The following is a 22627-nucleotide window of genomic DNA, read 5'->3' as shown; positions in this document are numbered from 1 at the left end:
CATACGCATGCACAATAACCCCCGTTAATCACTATACATCCAATGTAGAATGGGCAGTGTTGAGCAGTGAATAAATTGCAGCTTTTGCCTTAATAACTTGTATTGTGGTATTGTAGGCTATTGTTAGCAGCCAAGTGAGCCAACTAAGCTGTCCCATCTCTACTCCATCCCATTTAATAGGCCACAATTGGACCAGAGAATGAGGAGATGGTTTAGTATTCTTCTGGTGCAGGCACACACACACAATTCTGTACATCTCTACCCTTATTTTACCTGGTAAGTAATAAAACATTTCAAAACGAAGATGTCTTGATTGCGTATCAAATCAAATCAAATTTGAATTGTCACATACACCGAATAAATCAAATCAAATCAAGTGTATTTTATATAGCCCTTCGTACATCAGCTAATATCTCGAAGTGCTGTACAGAAACCCAGCCTAAAACCCCAAACAGCAAGCAATGCAGGTGTAGAAGCACGGTGGCTAGGAAAAACTCCCTAGAAAGGCCAAAACCTAGGAAGAAACCTAGAGAGGAACCAGGCTATGAGGGGTGGCCAGTCCTCTTCTGGCTGTGCCGGGTGGAGATTATAACAGAACATGGCCAAGATGTTCAAAATGTTCATAAGTGACAAGCATGGTCAAATAATAATCAGGAATAAATGTCAGTTGGCTTTTCATAGCCGATCATTAACAGTTGAAAACAGCAGGTCTGGGACAGGTAGGGGTTCCATAACCGCAGGCAGAACAGTTGAAACTGGAATAGCAGCAAGGCCAGGTGGACTGGGGACAGCAAGGAGTCATCATGCCCGGTAGTCCTGACGTATGGTCCTAGGGCTCAGGTCCTCCGAGAGAGAGAAAGAAAGAGAGAAGGAGAGAATTAGAGAGAGCCAAGATGTTCAAAATGTTCATAAATGACAAGCATGGTCAAATAATAATCAGGAATAAATGTCAGTTGGCTTTTCATAGCTGATCATTAAGAGTTGAAAGCAGCAGGTCTGGGACAGGTAGGGGTTCCATAACCGCAGGCAGAACAGTTGAAACTGGAACAGCAGCAAGGACAGGTGGACTGGGGACAGCAAGGAGTCATCATGCCCGGTAGTCCTGACGTATGGTCCTAGGGCTCAGGTTCTCCGAGAGAGAGAAAGAAAGAGAGAAGGAGAAAATTAGAGAGAGCATACTTAAATTCACACAGGACACTGGATAAGACAGGAGAAGTACTCCAGATATAACCAACTGACCCTAGCCCCCCGACACATAAACTACTGCAGCATAAATACTGGAGGCTGAGACAGGAGGGGTCAGGAGACACTGTGGCCCCATCCGAATGATACCCCCGGACAGGGCCAAACAGGAAGGATATAACCCCACCCACTTTGCCAAAGCACAGCCCCCGCACCACTAGAGGGATATCTTCAACCACCAACTTACAATCCTGAGACAAGGCCGAGTATAGCCCACAAAGATCTCCACCACAGCACAAACCAAGGGGGGGCGCCAACCCAGACAGGAAGATCACGTCAGTAACTCAACCCACTCAAGTGATGCACCCCTCCTAGGGATGGCATGAAAGAGCACCAGTAAGCCAGTGACTCAGCCCCTGTAATAGGGTTAGAGGCAAAGAATCCCAGTGGAGAGAGGGGAACCGGCCAGGCAGAGACAGCAAGGGCAGTTCGTTGCTCCAGAGCCTTTCCGTTCACCTTCACACTCCTCAATCATATGACCTACTGAAGAGATAAGTCTTCAGTAAAGACTTAAAGGTTGAGACCGAGTCTGCATCTCTCACATGGGTAGGCAGACCGTTCCATAAAAATGGAGATCTATAGGAGAAAGCCCTGCCTCCAGCTGTTTGCTTAGAAATTCTAGGGACAATTAGGAGGCCTGCGTCTTGTGACCGTAGCGTACGTGTAGGTATGTACGGCAGGACCAACTCGGAAAGATAGGTAGGAGCAAGCCCATGTAACGCTTTATAGGTTAACAGTAAAACCTTGAAATCAGCCCTTGCCTTAACAAGAAGCCAGTGTAGGGAAGCTAGCACTGGTGTAATATGATCAAATTTCTTGGTTCTAGTCAGGATTCTAGCAGCCGTATTTAGCACTAACTGAAGTTTATTTAGTGCTTTATCCGGGTAGCCGGAAAGTAGAGCATTGCAGTAGTCTAACCTAGAAGTAACAAAGCATGGATTAATTTTTCTGCATCATTTTTGGACAGAAAATGTCTGATTTTTGCAATGTTACGTAGATGGAAAAAAGCTGTCCTTGAAACAGTCTTGATATGTTCGTCAAAAGAGAGATCAGGGTCAAGAGTAACGCCGAGGTCCTTCACAGTTTTATTTGAGACGACTTTACAACCATCAAGATTAATTGTCAGATTTAACAGAAGATCTCTTTGTTTCTTGGGACCTAGAACAAGCATCTCTGTTTTGTCCGAGTTTAAAAGTAGAAAGTTTTCAGCCATCCACTTCCTTATGTCTGAAACACAGGCTTCTAGCGAGGGCAATTTTGGGGCTTCACCATGTTTCATTGAAATGTACAGCTGTGTGTCATCCGCATAGCAGTGAAAGTTAACATTATGTTTTCGAATAACATCCCCAAGAGGTAAAATATATAGTGAAAACAATAGTGGTCCTAAAACGGAACCTTGAGGAACACCGAAATGTACAGTTGATTTGTCAGAGGACAAACCATTCACAGAGACAAACTGATATCTTTCCGACAGATAAGATCTGAACCAGGCCAAAACTTATCGGTGTAGACAAATTTGGGTTTCCAATCTCTCCAGAAGAATGTGGTGATCGACGGTATCAAAAGCAGCACTAAGGTCTAGGAGCATGAGGACAGATGCAGAGCCTCGGTCTGACGCCATTAAAAGGTCATTTACCACCTTCACAAGTGCAGTCTCAGTGCTATGATGGGGTCTAAAACCAGACTGAAGCATTTCGTATACATTGTTTGTCTTCAGGAAGGCAGTGAGTTGCTGCGCAACAGCTTTTTCAAAAAAAATTGAGAGGAATGGAAGATTCGATATAGGCCAATAGTTTTTTATATTTTCCGGGTCAAGGTTTGGCTTTTTCAAGAGAGGCTTTATTACTGCCACTTTTAGTGAGTTTGGTACACATCAGGTGGATAGAGAGCCATTTATTATGTTCAACATAGGAGGGCCAAGCACATGAAGCAGCTCTTTCAGTAGTTTAGTTGGAATAGGATACAGTATGCAGCTTGAAGGTTTAGAGGCCATGATTATTTTCATCATTGTGTCAAGAGATATAGTACTAAAACACTTAAGTGTCTCTCCCGATCCCAGGCCCTGGCAGAGCTGTGCAGATCCAGGACAGCTAAGCCCTGGAGGAATAAGCAGATTTAAAGAGGAGTCCGTAATTTGCTTTCTAATGATCATGATCTTTTCCTCAAAGAAGTTCATGAATTTATTACTGCTGAAGTGAAAGCCATCCTCTCTTGGGGAATGCTGCTTTTTAGTTAGCTTTGCAACAGTATCAAAAATAAATTTTGGATTGTTCTTATTTTCCTCAATTAAGTTGGAAAAATAGGATGATCGAGCAGCAGTGAGGGCTCTTCGATACTGCACGGTACTGTCTTTCCAAGCTAGTCGGAAGACTTCCAGTTTGGTGTGGCGCCATTTCCGTTCCAATTTTCTGGAAGCTTGCTTCAGAGCTCGGGTATTTTCTGTATACCAGGGAGCTAGTTTCTTATGACAAATGTTTTTCGTTTTTAGGGGTGCAACTGCATCTAGTGTATTGCGCAAGGTTAAATTGAGTTCCTCAGTTAGGTGGTTAACTGATTTTTGTCCTCTGACGTCCTTGGGTAGGCAGAAGGAGTCTGGAAGGGCATCAAGGAATTTTTGTGTTGTCTGAGAATTTATAGCACGACTTTTGATGCTCCTTGGTTGGGGTCTGAGCAGATTATTTGTTGCGATTGCAAACGTAATAAAATGGTGGTCCGATAGTCCAGGATTATGAGGAAAAACATTAAGATCTACAACATTTATTCCATGGGACAAAACTAGGTCCACAGTATGACTGTGGCAGTGAGTAGGTCCAGAGACATGTTGGACAAAACCCACTGAGTCGATGATGGCTCCGAAAGCCTTTTGGAGTGGGTCTGTGGACTTCTCCATATGAATATATGAATACCGTGAATACCGTGAAATGCTTACTGACAAGCCCTTAACCAACAATGCAGTTAAGAAAATATTTACTAAATAAACTAAAGTAAAAAATAAAAGAAGTAACACAATAAAAAAACAATAATGAGGCTATGCAAATAGTCCGGGTGGCCATTTGATTAATTGTTCAGCAATCTTATGGCTTGTGGGTAGAAGCTGTAAAGGATCCTTTTGGACCTAGACTTGGTGCTCCAATACTGCTTGCCATGCAGTAGCAGAGAGAACAGTCTATGACTTGGGTGACTGGAGTCTTTGACAATTTTTGTGACCTTCCTCTGACACCGCCTAGTATATAAATCCTGGATGTCAGGAAGCTTTGCCCCAGTGACGTACTGGGCCATACGCAGTACCCTCTGTAGCGCCTTCCAGTCGGATGCGGAGCAGTTGCCATACCAGGCAGTGATGCAACCAGTCAGGATGCTCTCAATGTTTCAGCTGTAGAACTTTTTGAGAATCTGGGGACCCATGCCAAATCTTTTCAGTTTCCTGAGGAGGAAAAGGCGTTGTCGTGCCCTCTTTAAAACTTTCTTGGAGTGTTTGGACCATGATAGTTTGTTGGTGATGTGGAACCCAAGGAACTTGAAACTCTCGACCCGCTCCCATGTGAAAGGGGGCATGTTCGGCCCTCATTTTCCTGTATTCCACAATCTCCTTTGTTTTGCTCACGTTGAGGGAGAGGTTGTTGTCCTGGCACCACACTGCCAGGTCTCTGTCCTCCTCCCTATAGGCTATCTCATTGTTGTCGGTGATCAGGCCTACCACTGTTGTGTCGTCAGAAAACTTGATGGTGTTGGAGTTGTGCTTGGCCACGCAGTCGTGGGTGAACAGGGAGTACAGGAGGGGACTAAGAATGAAACCCTGAGAGGCCCCCATGTTGAGGATCAGCGTGGCAGATGTGTTGTTGCCTACCCTTACCACCTGGGGGTGGCCCGTCAGGAAGTCCAGGATCCAGTTGCAGAGGGAGGTGTTTAGTCCCAGGGTCCTTATCTTACTAATGAGCTTTATGGGCACTATGGTGTTGAATGCTGAGCTGTAGTCAATGAACAGCATTCTCACATACCAGTCAAAAGTTTGGACACACCTACTCATTCCAGGTTTATTTTTTATTTTTATTATTTTCAACATTGAAAACTAATATTGAAGAGATCAAAACTATGAAATAACACATATGGAATCATGTAGTAACCAAAAAAGTGTTAAACAAATCAAAATATATTTTCTATTTCAGATTCTTCAAAGTAGCCGCTTTTTGCCTTGATGACAGCTTTGCACAACCTCTTGGCATTCTCTCAACCAGCTACATGAGGAATGCTTTTCCAACAGTCTTTCTTGAGCACAGGGACTATGGTGGTCTGCTTGAAATATGTAGGTATTACAGACTCGGTCAGGGAGAGGTTGAAATTGTCAGTGAAGACCCTTGCCAGTTGGTCAACGCATGCTCTGAGTAGACGTCCTGGTAATCCGTCTGGCCCCACGGCATTGTGAATTTTGACCTGTTTAAAGGTCTTGCTCACATCAGCTACGGAGAGTGTGAACACAACGTCGTCAGGAACAGAGCTGCCGTAGTAGGATACAATCTTAGTCCTGTATTGATGCTTTGCCTGTTTGATGGTTCGTCTCAGGGCATAGCGGGATTTATTATTAACATCCAGATTAGTATCCCGCTCCTTGAAAGCGGCAGCTCCAGCCTTTAGCTTGGTGCAGATGTTGCTTGTGATCCATGGCTTCTGGTTGGGATATGTACGTACGGTCACCGTGGGGATGACGTTGTCGATGCACTTATTGATGAAGCCGGGGACTGAGGTGATATACTCCTCAATGCCATTGGATGAATCCCAGAACATATTCCTGTTTGTGCTAGCAAAATAAGCATCCGCGTCATCTGACCACTTCCATATTGAACGTGTCACTGGTACTACCTGCTTTAGTTTTTGCTTTTCAGCAGGAATCAGAATGATAAGAATTATGGTAAGATTTGCCAAATGGAGGGCGAGGGAGAGCATTGTACGCATCTCTGTGTGTGAGCAATACCTCAAGACGAGCAACACCTCAAGACAACCTTAATATTATTTCCGAAAACCGGAAGGTTGTATATTATCCGTGTCGTCGTTCAGCCACGACTTGGTAAAACATAAGATATTGCAGATTTTTATGTCCGTTAGTAGGATAGTATCAAACAGAGCTCATCCAGTTTATTCTCCAGTTATTGCATGTTGGCCAATAGAACAGATGATAGAGGCAGGTTACCCACTTGCCGACTAATTCTCACAAGGCACCCTGATCTGCACCCCCGTGAATGACGGGGATTTGTGCCTTTTCCGGGAGCAACATTGTATCCTTTGTGTCAGACACTTATGGCTGCATCCCGCTACCGTGATCGATATGACAACAGCCAGTCGAAGTGCAGGGCGCCAAATTCAAAAAACAGAAATCTCATAATTAAAATTCCTCAGACATACATGTGTCTTATATCATTTTAAAGGTAATCTTGTTGTTAATCCCACCAAAGTGTCCGATTTCAAATAGGCTTTTCAGCGAAAGCACTACAAACGATTATGTTAGGTCACCACAAAACCACAATAATCACAGCCATTTTTTCCAGCTAAAGAAAGCTTCACAAAAACCAGAATAGAGATAAAATGAATCACTAACCTTCGATTATTTTCATCAGATGACACTTATAGGACTTCATGTTACACAATACATGCATGTTTTGTTTGATTAAATTCATATTTATATAAAAAAATCTGAGTTTACATTGAGGCGACTAGATTCACTAGTTGCAAAAACATCAAGTGACTTTGCATAGCCACATCGTTTCAACAGAAATACTCATCATAAATATAGATGATAATACATATATACACATGGAATTATAGATATACCTCTCCTTAATGCAACCGCTGTGTCAGATTTCAAAAAAACTTTACGGAAATATAAACCATGCAATAATCTGAGACGGAGCTCAGGTGATTAGCCAAATTAGCCACCATGTTGGACTCAACAGAAACCAGAAAATACATGATAAATGTTTCCTTACCTTTGAGGAATTCATCAGAATGCAGTCCTAGGAATCCCAGGTCCACAATAAATGCTTGATTTGTTCGTTCATGTCCGTTATTTATGTCAAATTAGCTACTTTCGAATTGTTTACCAAAACCCTAACCAAAGTCTCAAAGCGCGACCACTATAACGTGATGTCCAAACGTTCCATTACAGTCAGTAGAAACATGGCAAACGATGTACTGAATCAATCTTTATAATGTAGTTAACATACATCTTGAATAACGTTCCAACCGGAGAATTAAATCGACTTCAATTGAGAGATGGAACGGAGCTGCCTCTGACGTGAACGCGCGTGTTGAATGCATGGTCACTTCATGGGACCTCATACTAAATTCTGTCTCCTTCGACCCCCCTTCACATTAGAGTCATCAGACTTAGTTCTGTTGACTGCTGACATCTAGTGGAAGCCGTAGGAAGTGAAAACTCATCCATATGTCTCTGTATTTTGAATAAGAGCTTGGTTGAAAATATGGCACCCCCAGAAAAAATACAAACAGGAAGTGGAACTTCTCAGGTTTTTGCCTGCCATATGAGTTCTGTTAATCTCACAGACTTAATTCAAACAGTTTTAGAAACTTTAGAGTGTTTTCTATCCAATACTAATAATAATATGCATATATTAGCAACTGAGACTGAGGAGCTGGCCGTTTACAATGGGCACCTTTCATCCAAGGTCAGCCATAAGAAGTTAATGCAACCGCTGTGTCAGATTTCAAAAAAAGTTTACGGAAAAAGCAAATCATGCAATAATCTGAGACGGAGCTCAGAACAATAGCCAAATTAACCGCCATGTTCGGGTCAACAGAAACCAGAAAATACATGATAAATGTTTCCTTACCTTTGATGAACTTCATCAGAATGCAGTCCTAGGAATCCCAGGTCCACAATAAATGCTTGATTTGTTCGATAATGTCCGTTATTTATGTCCAATTAGCTACTTTCGGTTAGCGCGTTAGCGGTAAACAATTGCAAAGTTACAAAGCGCGTCCACTATAACGTGACGAAATGTCCAAAAGTTCCGTAACAGTCAGTAGAAACATGTCAAACAATGTACTGAATCAATCTTTAGAATGTTGTTAACATACATCTTAAATAACGTTCCAACCGGAGAATTAGATTGACTTCAGAAGAGCGGTGGAACGGAGGTCCTCCTCATGTGAACGCGCATGTGTAAGCGCATGTGAAAGCATGGTCAGCTCGTGGCAGACCTGACTAATTCCTGTCTCCTTCGGCCCCCCTTCACATCAGAGTCATCAGACAAAGTTCTATTGACTGTTGACATCTAGTGGAAGCCGTAGGAAGTGAAAACTCATCAATATCTCGCTGTAATTTCAATGAGAGCTTGGTTGAAAATCTGCCACCTCAGAAAAAATTCAAACAGGAAGTAGAACTTCTCAGGTTTTTGCCTGCCATATGAGTTCTGTTATACTCACAGACATAATTCAAACAGTTTTAGAAACTTCAGAGTGTTTTCTATCCAATACGAATAATAATATGCATATATTAGCAACTGGGACTGAGGAGCAGGCAGTTTACTATGGGCACCTCTGTGCACCTTTCATCCAAGCTACTCAATACTGCCCCTGCAGCCATAAGAAGTTAAAGAAAAAATCTTTGTCCAGTTCGAGGTGAGTAGTCGCTGTTCTAATATCCAGAAGCTCTTTTCGGTCATAAGAGACGGTAGCATGAACATTATGTACAAAATAAGTTACAAACAATGCGTAAAAAACACACAAAATAGCACAATTGGTTAGGAGCCTGAAAAACGGCAGCCATCCTCTCCGGTGACATTTTCCAATAGTATGTCTTCACACCCCAGAGTTAATACTTGGTGGAAGCACATTTGGCAGCCATTAGAGCTGTGAATCATTTTGAATAAGATTCTACCACATAGCACAACTCTTAGGGTAACACTCTATATCCATTGTTTTTGTAGAAATCACTCAAGCTCATCCATTCTGTTGGTAACAAGGACGTTAAGTACTACTGCAAGACAAAACAGCAAAAATTGTAATCTACAGGATCAGGTCAAATCCAATACAACATAACTCAGAGTGAAACCCTGTGTATTTTCAAGTATTGTGGTGGCAGCATCATGTTATGTGCAAAGGGTGTGTAGACTTTCACTACTTTACATATGATGCACAGAAGCAGAACCATAGAGAAAAGGACACAAGGAAATGAAACCAGGAAAGGAAGCTGGATGAAACTATTGAGACAGAAACTGCATTGATAACAGGCAGGCATTGCTAACAGATGCACTAATCTTCATACCATTTTAGCTGCAGGTTAAGAGATTAAGAGTCTATCTTATAATGGCTTTCATACTAATCTATCATACCTGTTACAGCTTCTGGGCTTTCACTGTGGTATCACTTATTGCTCAGTAATATGCCTGATAGAACAAGGAGACAAGGACACATAATACGCTATTCCATGCACCCATTAGCATACCCCATTCCCAAGGTGAGTAAAACATTGAAATGTGTTAACCCTCGCAAGGCTGCCGGCCCAGACGGCATCCCTAGCCGCGTCATCAGAGCTTGCGCAGACCAGCTGGCTGGTGTGTTTACGGACATATTCAATCAATCCCTATCCCAGTCTGCTGTTCCCACATGCTTCAAGAGGGCCAGCATTGTTCCTGTTCCCAAGAAAGCTAAGGTAACTGAGCTAAACGACTATCGCCCCGTAGCACTCACCTCCGTCATCATGAAGTGCTTTGAGAGACTAGTCAAGGACCATATCACCTCCACCCTAACTGATACCCTAGACCCACTCCAATTTTCTTAGCGCCCCAATAGGTCCATAGACGACGCAATCGCAATCACACACTGCCCTAACCCATCTGGACAGGAGGAATAACTATGTAAGAATGCTGTTCATCGACTACAGCTCAGCATTTAACACCATAGTACCCTCCAAACTCGTCATTAAGCTCAAGTCCCTGGGTCTCGACCCCGCCCTGTGCAACTGGGTCCTGAACTTTCTGACGGGCCGCCCCCAGGTGGTGAGGGTAGGAAACAACATCTCCACCACGCTGATCCTCAACACTGGGGCCCCACAAGGGTGCGTTCTGAGCCCTCTCCTGTACTCCCTGTTCACCCATGACTGCATGGCCATGCACGCCTCCAACTCAATCATCAAGTTTGCAGACGACACTACAGTGGTAGGCTTGATTACCAACAACGACGAGACAGCCTACAGGGAGGAAGTGAGGGCCCTCGGAGTGTAGTGTCGTGTCAGGAAAATAACCTCACACTCAACGTCAACAAAACAAAGGAGATGATCGTGAACTTCAGGAAACAGCAGAGGGAGCATCCCCCTATCCACATCGACGGGACAGTAGTGGAGAAGGTGGAAAGTTTTAAGTTCCTCGGTGTACACATCACAGACAAACTTAAATGGTCCACCCACACAGACAGCGCGGTAAAGAAGGCGCAACAGCGCCTCTTCAACCTCAGGAGGCTGAAGAAATTTGGCCTGTCACCAAAAACACTCACAAACTTTTACAGATGCACCATCGAGAGCATCCTGCCGGGCTGTTTCACCGCCTGGTACGGCAACTGCTCCGCCCACAACCCAAGTCTCTCCAGTGGGTAGTGAGGTCTGCACAACGCATCACCGGGGGCAAACTACCTGCCCTCCAGGACACCTACACCACCCTATGTCACAGGAAGGCCAAAAAGATCATCAAGGACAACACCCGAGCCACTGCCTCTTCACCCCGCTATCATCCAGAAGGCGAGGTCAGTACAGGTGCATCAAAGCTGGGACTGAGAGACTGAAAAACAGCTTCTATCTCGAGGCCATCAGACTGTTAAACAGCCATCACTAACATTGAGTGGCTGCTGCCAACATACTGACTCAAATCTCTAGCCACTTTAATAATTAAAAATTGTATGTAATAAATGTATCACTAGTCACTTTAAACAATGCCACTTTATATAATGTTTACATACCCTACATTACTCATCTCATATGTATATACTGTACTCTATACAGTCTACTGCATCTTGCCTATGCCGTTCGGCCATCGCTCATCCATATATTTAAATGTACATATTCTTATTCATTTCTTTACACGTGTATATAAGGTAGTTGTTGTGAAATTGTTAGATTACTTGTTAGATATTACTGCATCGTCGGAACTAGAAGCACAAGCATTTCGCTACACTCGCATAAACATCTGCTAACCATGTGTATGTGACAAATAAAATTCGATTTGATTTGATTTAGAACTGACCCAATAGGTAGATCTCACTGGACTAACTCAGACACTGCGGATCTGTGTGTTAAACTGGTGACTTCAAAATACAGGAAATACACAACACACTCTCGCACATGCACATAAACATGCATGCACAATCTCACAATGTCTCAGTGGAGAAGTAGCATACCCATGTGAGTAGTGTTTTGGCCTAGAAAACAGTGTGCTCACTGGAAACGAGGAGGCAAGGACACATAATACGCTATTCCATGCAGCCATTAGCACACCCCATTCCCAGTAGGAAGGCATATTCACTAAGTGTACAAATCATTAGGAACACCTGCTGGAACCCCATGACAGACTGGCCAGGTGAATCCAGGTCAAAGCTATGATCTCTTATTGAAGTGACTTATTAAATCCACTTAGATCTGTATAGATGAAGCGGAGGAGACAGGTTAAAGAAGGATGTTAAAGTCTTGAGACAATTGAGACATGGATTGTGTATGTGTGCCATTCAGAGGGTGAAGGGCATGACAAAATATTTAACTGCCTTTGAATTGGGTATGGTAGTAGGTGCCAGGTGCACCGGCTTAAGTGTGTCAAGAACTGCAACGCTACTGGACTTTTCAGTTTCCTGTGTGTATCAAGAAGGGTCCACCAGCCGAAGGACATCCAGCCAACTTGACACAACTGTGGGAAACATCACTGTGGAACGCTTTTGACACCTTGTAGTCCATGCTATGACGAATGTAGGCTGTTTTCAGGGACAAAGGCAGTGCAACTCAATATTAGGAAGGTGTTCGTAATGGTTTCCACACTCAGTGTAGACTGTCACTGAGATAAGGAGGGTAATATGAGATTCTGTAGCGGGCTCTTCCTGTGTCAAAGCTTGGCATTCTCAGTGCATAGTCATGAACAACAAACACACATGCACGCACACTCAAATATGATGTGATCTCAGTCTTGCCTGATCTCTAGTATGCAGTTCACCATAGTGGGATAGGGACCCAGTTCCAATAGTTTAAGGTTATCAATGATCTGTATATAATTACATCAAGGAGTGATGCAGGAAATGAATTGATCCCGTTGCCCCTCTCAATTGCTCTCTCCTAACAGTATAGCACATCCAATGTGAGAATGACATGTAATGGTTGAGACTGAATTTTTGTATAATCCTCTGACCATGATCATAGAAGGCCTTAAACCCTCCTCTTCCTCTTCTCCAGGTTTTGCAGTAAACCTCCAGGTGGTTCTGGGGAGCCCGCGGGCGCTGTTTAAGCGCAGGGGTTCCCAGCCCGGCATGCAGGAGTCTGACTTCCTGAAGCAGATCACAAAGGTGGGAGACCTGGAGCCGAAAGCCAACAACTGCACAAGGGTGAGTAGTCTAGCCTATCACTGTTACCGTGGCAACAGTGTTATTAGGTTTTTAAAAAGTTGTCCTGACAGTAACACTGTTTCCATTGGTTCAACTTTCTGGGATGAAACGCTATCTCCTAATATAGCCTCTTGTCTGACTGTGTCATCTCATCAGTTAGGCTAACCCTCTCCCTCCTCTCCTGTGCAGCTCATGACACTAGTAGTCATCATCATTATCAGCCCATTAAGTTAATGGGGCCGCTGTAGGCTGATATTAATATACACCATTAGCAGGATATGACATCATCACTTATCACCCATTGCTACATTGCCAGCAGGATGTGACATCATCCCCAATAACAACCCAGCCAGGCTCCATGTACAGTAGGTTGCCCTTAGTTACAGATCTGGGATAAGCTTACATTCTTCACATGCTAACCTTAAGCATCAGAGAGGAAATATACTGAACAAAAATATAAACAACATATAAAGTGTTGGTTTCACGAGCTGAAATAAAAGATCCCAGAAGTGTTCCATACACACAAAAAAGCTTATTTCTTTCAAATTTTGGGCACAAATTTGTTTACATCCCTGTTATTGAGCATTTGTACTTTGTCAAGATAATCCATCCACCTGACAGGTGTGGCATATCAAGAAGCTGATTAAACAGCATGATCATTACACTGTGCTGGGGGAAATTATAGGCCACTTTAAAATGTGCAGTTTTTTCACACAACACAATGCCATCACAATGCCTAAAGTTTTGAGGGAGCGTGCAATTGGCATGCTGACTACAGGAATGTCTACCAGAGCTGTTACCAGATAATTGTATGTTCATTTCTCTACCATAAGCCGCCTCGCCAACGTCGTTTTAGAGAATTTGGCAGTACGTCCAACCGGCCTCACAAGCGCAAACCAGATGTAACCACTCCAGCACAGGACCTCCACATCCGGCTTCTTCACATGCGGGATCGTCTGAGCCCAGCCACCCCGACAGCTGATGAAACTGTGGGTTTGCACAACTGAAGAATTTCTTCAGAAACTGTCATGGAAGCTCATCTGTGTGCTCGTCGTCCTCACCAGGGTCTTGACCTGACTGCAGTTCGGCGTTGGAACAGACTTCAGTGGCCAAATGCTCACCTTCGATGGTCATAGGAATGCTGGAGAAGGGTGCTCTTCACGGCTAAATCCCGGTTTCAACTGTACCGGGCAGATGGCAGACAGCGTGAATGAGGAGTGGCACAGGGCACTCTGTCCACTCTTTGGGTGTGAACAGACTGGACTGCACGCAGGCAACCCTCCCCTCCCAATTCTCCCCAACCTCTCTCAGAACATCTTATTACACAAGGGTTCTAACTAGATTCTGATCTTCCCTACAGACAGGACTAGAATATTGGCTGGGGTTCGGGAGAACAATGGAATGCACACAAACTGTGTAGAAATTTTGACACACACATGCTGCTCCCCACCTTCTGCACCGCTTCGTTGGCTGCAGCATTGGTCTCGTTAGATATGCAAAGCGGGACAATTAGCAGCCGCGTGCAGGAAATGACATGTGGAGACGGGAACGGATAGCACCACACACCAAACAATCAATCACTGCATGTGTGTGTGAACACACAAATGATCACCATCGACTGGGTTGGAAATAGAAGTGAGACACTTTCACATACAGTACAGTACATACAGTACAAGGTAGAACTATCAGTCTGTTCAGTCTGAAACACTCCCTCACTTTCTCTGTCACAGAGCCTTTTCTTGAACATTTGAACAGGCACCATTCCTTTTCACAGGGCTGGCTCTGCTATAGTGGAACCCTTGCTTTCACATACCTAATTATATCAGTTCACTGGTGTGCACTCTAACCCTCTCTCCCCCTCTGTCTCAGGTGTTGGTGTGGCACACTCGTACAGAGAAGGTGAATCTGGGCAACGAGCCCAAACATCGACAGGACAGTATGGTCATCGAGGTCTAAGGGGACCAGAGAGGAATAAACAAGCCCATTGGTCGGACAGACTGCCAGTAATTTATGGAACTACACTACCGATAGCACCTTGCTTGACCATAACCTTGACTACACTACGATGGACACTTTAGACCAATTGCATGGATGGGAACTGCTGCCTGAATGTTGTGATTGGCTCAATGAGGTCCCAGATTAATTTGTATCTCAAAGTGGACCAAAATGCACTGGGGTGACCTGTGCTTTCCCAGTGAACTCTGCTCTTGTACTGCAATATGTGGACCAGTCCCTTATGAGGGGACTTCCTCTGAAGTATGTGGGCTAAACCTGTCTGTCTGTGTGTGTGTCTGTCTGTCTGTCTGTCTGTCTGTGCCTGATCATTGAGTATGTAAGTTCAGTTTGTATGAAACGGAACAAGATTTGTGTTCAGTATGTGTGTTTATCTGTAAAAGAAAGTGCGAAGTAGATCACTTGCTGGGTGCCGATGAACGGTGGACATTCAACATGTTGAATAATTAGGAAATGACCAGACCAGAAAATGCAATCTGATGTTCTATGTGGTGACAGGTGACAGGACAGCCACCAGTTGTGTACTGCCGAGATGAATGTTGGTGTTCTTGGCCTCAAGTGTCTGTGGGTCTGACACACTGGACTACAAAGAACAAACTCCAGGAGTACAACTTTTATTCCAAATGAACCCTCTTGTAAAAGAAGGAAAAAAGAAAAGAAAAGAACCAAAAGATAAATTACAACTTTACAATAAAAGAGTCATTGGACAAAAATGGTCACACAGTTCATGGCTATTCACTGTTTAATGCACGGAAACTTTTTTTCTCTGTACTAGGCACCAGAAAATGTAAACACCATTAGAAATAAACCTGGAGTACGCGCTGTGTGTATGTGTGTGTTCTCATGAGTGTATATATGTGTGTTTGTGTGTTCTCTCGTTATTGCTTGGCAGAGGGATAGAATCTCCACCTTAGAATTACACTACACAATATCTCTGTGTGTATGTCTGTGATTGGGTGTGTTTGTTCTGTTGTATGTTTGTCCCATATTCCCCCATGTCCTATAGTATTTCTCCACTTGGATTTCCTATTTCCCCACTATTGAATGACATAAAGCAGGATTAGACAGAGATTATGACATAATAGAGACCGGGAAGTACACATGATGTTGAGACGACTGTTCCAATCCCTGACAGCTCCATTAGGCTCCCAATGTCAACACACTTCCCGAATCATCTAGAGCTTTATGTCGTCACTGTTATCATATCTTTCTTCATACCATTCTGGTCTCCCCCACCCATCCCTTGTTAGCTCCTTGCCCCACTGACTGTCTTCCATGTTTGTTTGCCTCAATCTAATGTCTGATTCACACTATATGGCCGAGCCGAACCATACTGCGCTGGCTCAGATATTGTCTTTTCACATTGTCATGTCCAGCACGGTTCTAGAAACTAATGTGAACACGTAACCAGGCTTGGCTCTATAGTGTGAATCATACATAACTGTGCGTCTTCCCGTACTGCACACAACCAAACACCACAGTAAGATAGGGGACAGTATAACACAACATGACGGGGAGGGATAGGTGGGAGGCCTCTATCTCAGACACACATACAGTAATACAGTACTGGATCATACAATGTTTTGCTACAGGGGCTCTGATTGCCCAGAGGGGAGGAAGGGGGACGGTACAGTACAATATACACAGATGAGATTGATTGGGTCGCCAACATGATAGCCATATCTTCCATTTCAACATCTATTTACTCTCTGGTTTATTTACATCTACAACATCTATTTACTATCGGTTTTGGTAATGATACCTTATTATTGTTAGACGCTTGATTCTCTTTCGCCAATATGTTTTAGTTTTTTTACCAAATGAAAAAGATAAAGATAAAAAAAGGTAAAAAGAAGAAATTAAAAGTCACATGTAGAGATAGACTAGCAGCTGCTAGTCTGTTTTCACTGGAGACTCCGCCCCCTTTCCCTTTGACTCTCCTCAACACACAGAGAGAGGTAGAGAGAGGTGGTGGGGGGGGGTCTCTAAAGGAATGATCAAAGGGAAGGAGGGAGGACAGTGGAGCAGTCCATAGATTACCATCTGTGTGTTGTTTTCTGTTTTGGGGTTGGTGGAAGAGGGTAAAGGAGGGGATTTGGGGGGGACATGGGGGCTCTGGTTCCCGTTCACATTTTACCCCTGTCCCCTCCCTCACTTCCACAGCTGGGTGCTGAGGGTCTGGCCCAAGGGGGGTCCACCCCCCTACAGGAGCACCTGGTTGGACAAAGCTGGGTGGCGCTGACACACTACCACTCATGGCGATGCCCGACATCTGCTGTGTCATCTGAGAGAGAGATGGAAGGAGGTGTGTGTGTGAGAGATAGAGAGAGAGAGGGGGCAGGGCAGAGAAAACAGAAAGGTTAGAGGGTTGTACAAACCCAGTTAAAGCACTCTAGAAGGACCGCAACAACCTGCTTAACACAGCAGACATTATTCCTTTACTGCATACATAAGGACCAGAGAGTAGACCCTCCTTCTCTCTTTTCTCCTTCTCAGTCCATTTCCTTTATTTCACTCCCATCCATTCTCCCTTCCCTATCTCTCCTCTGCTCTCCTCCCCCCTCTCCTCTCTTGCCTCCTGTCCACTTCCAAACCATTATAAATGCACCTTCATGCCAGGGGTTTCCATTAGCCGCTTTTGTTCGCATTTTCTTTTGGTGGGAAAAGCCGATGTAAAAATATAGAAAAATAAATATATAAAAATCCCATTGCGAAATAATGCTTTCTAGCCTATTCATTGATGGAAATACCAGTCGATGGAAATACATTTGACTGGTCATGCTTATCGGTCTATATGTTAATTAGCATCATTTGGTGGAATTACATTGGCGCGTATGTACAGTATATTTGTTGTGTATCTTATTTATCACATGCACACAGCATACAGACACAGAACATTTGAGTGGAACATCTGTCAGACAAACGCAAAAGCTGCTGCTGCTGCAGCATCTTGTGGTGCTTTCAAGACAACTGAAAACGGAAAAATACGAGTTAAAATCATGACGTCAGTGATCTTCAGCTCAGAAAGTCGGAGCTCTAGAAAGAAGCCTGAGTTGGAATTCCGAGTTGGATGACTGTTCAAAGTGATTTTTCCCTGTCTGAGATTTTTTTTTCTCTCCCAATTCCCAGTTGTTTTGAACGTGGCATCAAACGCGAACAGAAGGCAGGCATCATCAGCACATCACACACCCCTTTGCAATGTGCTGGAGGCAGTATGCCTTTTTTTAAACATATACTTACTAATTGTTTGAAACTGGAACGTTTTAATAGATATTAGGAGTCATATCTTATCTTGCTTCAAAGTAGCCTATTAGATCTACATTTCTAACAGATATTTTCATCTACAGTACCAGTCAAAAGTTTGGACACATCTACTCATTCAAGGGTTTTTCTTTATTTTTACTATTTTCTACATTGTAGAATAATAATGAAGACATCAAAACTAAGAATGAACAAATATGTAATCATGTAGAAACCAAGAAAGTGTTAAACAAATCAAAAGATATTTGAGATTTTTCACGGTAGCCACCCTTTGCCTTGATGACAGCTTTAAACACTCTTGGCATTCTCTCATCCAGCTTCACCTGGAATGCTTTTCCAACAGTCTTGAAGGAGTTCCCACATATGCTGAGCACCTGTTGGCTGCTTTTCCTTCACTCTGCGGTCCAATTCATCCCAAACCATATCTATTGGGGTGAGGTCGGGTGATTGTGGAGGCCAGGTCATCTGATGCAGCACTCCATCAATCTCCTTGGTCAAATAGCCTGGAGGTGTGCTTTGGGTCATTGTCCTGTTGAAAAACAAATGATAGTCCCACTAAGCACAAACCAGATGGGTTGGCGTATCGCTGCAGAAGGCTGTGGTAGCCATGCTGGTTAAGTGTGACTTGAATTCTAAATAAATCACAGACAGTGCCACCAGCAAAGCACCCCCACACCATCACACCTCCTCCTCCACAGTGGGAACCACAAATGCCGAGATCATCCATTCACCTACTCTGCGTGTCACAAAAACACAGTGTTTGGAACCAAAAATAAAACATTTGGACTCATCAGACCAAAAGGCAGATTTCCACCAGTCTAATGTCCATTGTTCGTGTTTCTTGGCCCAAGTAAGTCTCTTCTTATTTTTTGGTGTCGTTTGGTAGTGGTTTCTTTGCAGCAATTCAACCATGAAGGCCAAACTCATTCAGTCTCCTCTGAACAGTTGATGTTGAGATGTGTCTGTTACTTGAACTCTGTGAAGCATTTATTTGGGCTGCAATCTGAGGTGCAGTTAACTCTAATGAACTTATCCTCTGCAGCAGAGGTAACTCTCGGTCTTCCTTTCCTGTGGCGGTCCTCATGAGAGCCAGTTTCATCATAGCGCTTTCTGGTTTTTGCTACTGCACTGGAAGAAACTTTAAAAGTTCTTGAAATTTTCCGGATTGACTGACCTTCATGTCTTAAAGTAATGATGGACTGTCATTTCTCTTTGCTTATTTGAGCTGTTATTGCCAAAATATGGACATGGATATTTTACCAAATAGGCCTATCTTCTGTATACCACCCCTACCTTGTCACAACACAACTGATTGGCTCAAATGCATTGAGAAGGAAAGACATTCCACAAATTAACTTTTAACAAGGCACACCTGTTAATTGAAATGCATTCCAGGTGACTACCTCATGAAGCTGGTTGAGAGACTGCCAAGAGCGTGCAAAGCTGTCATCAAGGCAAATGGTGGCTACTTTGAAGAATTTCAACTATAAAATATGTTTTGATTTGTTTAAACCACTTTTTTGGGTACTACATGATTCCATATGTGTTCTTCCATAGTTTTGATGTCTTCACTATTATTCTACAATGTAGAAAATAATAAAAATATAGAAAAACCCTGGAATGAGTAGGTGTGTCCAAACTTTTGACTGGTACTGTATGTCACATGAAACCACTCGCATGTGCAGTTCCCTTTTGACAATGGTGTTTTCCCGCTAATTGCATTGTGGAATGAACATTCACGCGTAGCCTACTGCATTGTGCACATTGCTGCGCTTATAATGTGAAGAAATAGTTGATCAACATTTTAAGCTAAACATTCTGATCTTTTGCATCAGACTCATAGCTTTTTAAAGTTTTTATTTTATGCAGCCCAGGCCTACTGGTTGTATGAATTTGGGCTCTATCATCCCACAACTGTCCCAGAGTCTGTTTGGAATAAGCCATTTCTTTCTCGACAAGCTGATGAATAGAACAGGTAGCGTAAACTTTTCTACTGTAGTAGATTGAGATAGGCTAGTGATTTTGCTGTTCGTCTTGTTGGCTGAGGAAAAGTAAATGTGGACAGTTCATGTTCAAAGTGCACATCAGAATTCAATAAGAAGGACCGCACATAGTGGCATCCTCCACTTGCATGTCCTGTTCATATGAATTACCATATTCTAAATGTGATGTCTGTCATTCTGCACACCGTGGGTGGACACCCTAATTAGGTAACTCCCCAATGCATATGAGTCTGGTAAATAAAAATGATGCCGGTCCAATGTCTGGTGCCACATCTTCCTAACGAAACCCTGCTTCATACCCCTGCAGCACCAGAACTATCAGGCTTGTGTGAGACGCGTGCGTGCGTGTTTGTGTGTGTGTGTGTGTGTAGCACAGACCAGCCTATTGACTCCAGAGCACTTTGGGCTTTAACCCATCAAAGGTTAAAGCCCAACAGCTTGCCCTGAACCCATTACAGTACACACACGACCAGTCATATCACGTACTTGACAAAGGCAGAGTGTCTGTGTGTGTGTGTCGTTGTTTGGTGTGTGTGTATATGTGTGTGTGTGTGTTGTCAGTGGGAGCACAGTGATTTATCATCGCTCATTAACCTTCTGCAGGAACACAACGCCTCTTGGAAAGCCATTCTGGTGTGTCTGTCTTTGGCATCAAAATGTGTGTAATTGTTCCACTGAAAAATACCACTCTACCCCAGGGTTAGATTTTCAGAAGACAACAGTGGATTTTCTCTATCATTTTACCTGGGCTTTGTTCCTTTCATATTTCTTTTGATTCTGACAAACACCCTGGTCCCTGCCGGTTGCTAACATACCCATAACATGATTCTGCCACAACAATACTTGAAAATACAGAGGATCAACAACATTGCATTCACTCCACGTCACTGGCTTGTATGACAAAAATCATCCATTCTGTTTGCAACAAGGACGTTAAGTAAGGGCGCGTTCGTAAATTCACTCTGACTATCTACTCCGATTTCAGAGCACTCTCGTCTGAGTGTGCCAGAGCACAGAATAACTGACAAAATTACAAATGTAAAACACGTGTTGAATATGGTGTCAGTAAAGTCGGCAAAAAAGCATAATTAAAATTGTTGCCAGCAGCACAGTTGCAGTCACCAACGCTCTGGATAACATGAAAACAGCCTAACCAGCTATGCTAGGGCAAGTAAAATGGTCAGAGAGAGGTGTTCTCTAATTTTTATCTGAAAGTTTCTAGCAAGCTTGCTAACTTTAGCCAGTTAGCTTGGGTGCTTGACTGCCGTTGAGGTCAGAATGCTCCGATCAACCCTACTCCTTGGCCAGAGCGTCCAGTGTGCGCTCTGAATGCTCCGAGTGTGAAACGCTCTGAATTTACGAACAGACAATCTGACAACGCTCTGAATTTACGAATGCCCAGAGTGCACTCTGAGCACTCCAGAGTGAATTTGACAACACGACAAAGAAATGCATTTTTTTGGGCCTACATTTAAAACAACAGGTTTGGGTCAAATCCAATACAGCAACACAATACAAAGTGAAACCCTCTGTATTTTCAAGTATTGTGGTGGCAGCATCATGTTATGCTCGTTACTGGCAGGGATGGGGGAGTTTGTCCAGACCAAAATAAAATGTGAAAGGAGCAAAGGCCAGGTAAGAGAGGAAAACTCGCTTCAACCTAACCCCGGGACAAAAAAAAAAATACAGTGTGACAATTACACAATGTTCATTTCAAAGACACACCACAATAGCTTTCCAAGAGGTGCTGAGTGTTCCCGAATGGTCCAGTCTCAGTCCTGACTTAAATTTGCTTGAAAATCTGAGACAATATTCCCAACCAAATTCTTGAGCAATCTCAACCAAAAAAACTGAGTGTACAAAGTATTATGAACACCTGCTCTTTCCATGACAGACTGAGCAGGTGAATCCAGGTGAACGTTTTGATCCCTTATTGATGCCACTTGTTAAATCCAATGTTAAATCCACTTCAGTCAGTGTAGATGAAGGGGAGGAGACAGGTTAAATAATTATTTTTAAGCCTTGAGACAATTGGAGACATATATTGTGTATGTGTGTACGTGTGTACGTGTGCCAAGAAGAGGTGTTGTCACCTTAAGTGAGATGGATGATATTAAATAGACTGGCGCAGGAGAGAGAGATGAAGTGAGGATGAGCATGAGGAGACACACACCCTTTATAAAAAAAAACTTTTAAACAGAAACATACCTTCCCAACTCCAACACCCATTAAGTCTAATGGATGGGGAGGGTGAATATGAAAAGGCGCATGTATGTAGGCAGGGAGGGCTAAGGTAGAGGCTGCCGAGAGGAAGAGAGGCAAAGGGGAGAGGACAGGTGAAATGAGAGGAGGGAAAGAGAGGAGAGAGAAAGCAGAAAAACGGAGTGAGCTGATGAATAAGATAAGGTGAGACTGGATGGAAGTTGTGTGTGATTGCCGAGCTTCACACACACACACACATATGCGCCACAGGAAGGACTTTGTGTGTTGTGGCCTTCGGCTGCTTAGCAGGCAGTGCTGGT

At 43.5% G+C, this 22627-nt stretch overlaps 1 protein-coding gene and 1 long non-coding RNA gene across 3 annotated transcripts in view; one reads left to right on the top strand and one right to left on the bottom strand.

Annotated features, from left to right (window-relative positions):
- Nucleotides 1–14784, top strand: part of LOC120046691 (galactosylgalactosylxylosylprotein 3-beta-glucuronosyltransferase 2-like) — a 47238-nt gene extending 32454 nt beyond the window's left edge. The window contains exons 3-4 of the mRNA XM_038992109.1: nucleotides 12680–12828; nucleotides 14698–14784. Coding sequence (XP_038848037.1) covers nucleotides 12680–12828; nucleotides 14698–14784 — 236 coding nt within the window. The remainder of the gene's footprint in view (nucleotides 1–12679; nucleotides 12829–14697) is intronic.
- Nucleotides 14785–15439: 655 nt separating this feature from the next.
- The window catches only part of LOC120046696, a 38806-nt gene continuing 31618 nt past the window's right edge, over nucleotides 15440–22627 (bottom strand). For both annotated transcript variants that reach the window (XR_005476845.1, XR_005476846.1), the window contains one exon: nucleotides 15440–17125. This is a non-coding gene — a long non-coding RNA (uncharacterized LOC120046696). The remainder of the gene's footprint in view (nucleotides 17126–22627) is intronic.

This window comes from Salvelinus namaycush, chromosome 4 (assembly GCF_016432855.1).
Source record: "Salvelinus namaycush isolate Seneca chromosome 4, SaNama_1.0, whole genome shotgun sequence".
In the NCBI taxonomy this organism is placed as follows: domain Eukaryota; kingdom Metazoa; phylum Chordata; class Actinopteri; order Salmoniformes; family Salmonidae; genus Salvelinus; species Salvelinus namaycush.
Note: the sequence above shows the minus strand (reverse complement) of the source record. Positions and strands in the feature narration are given on the sequence as shown.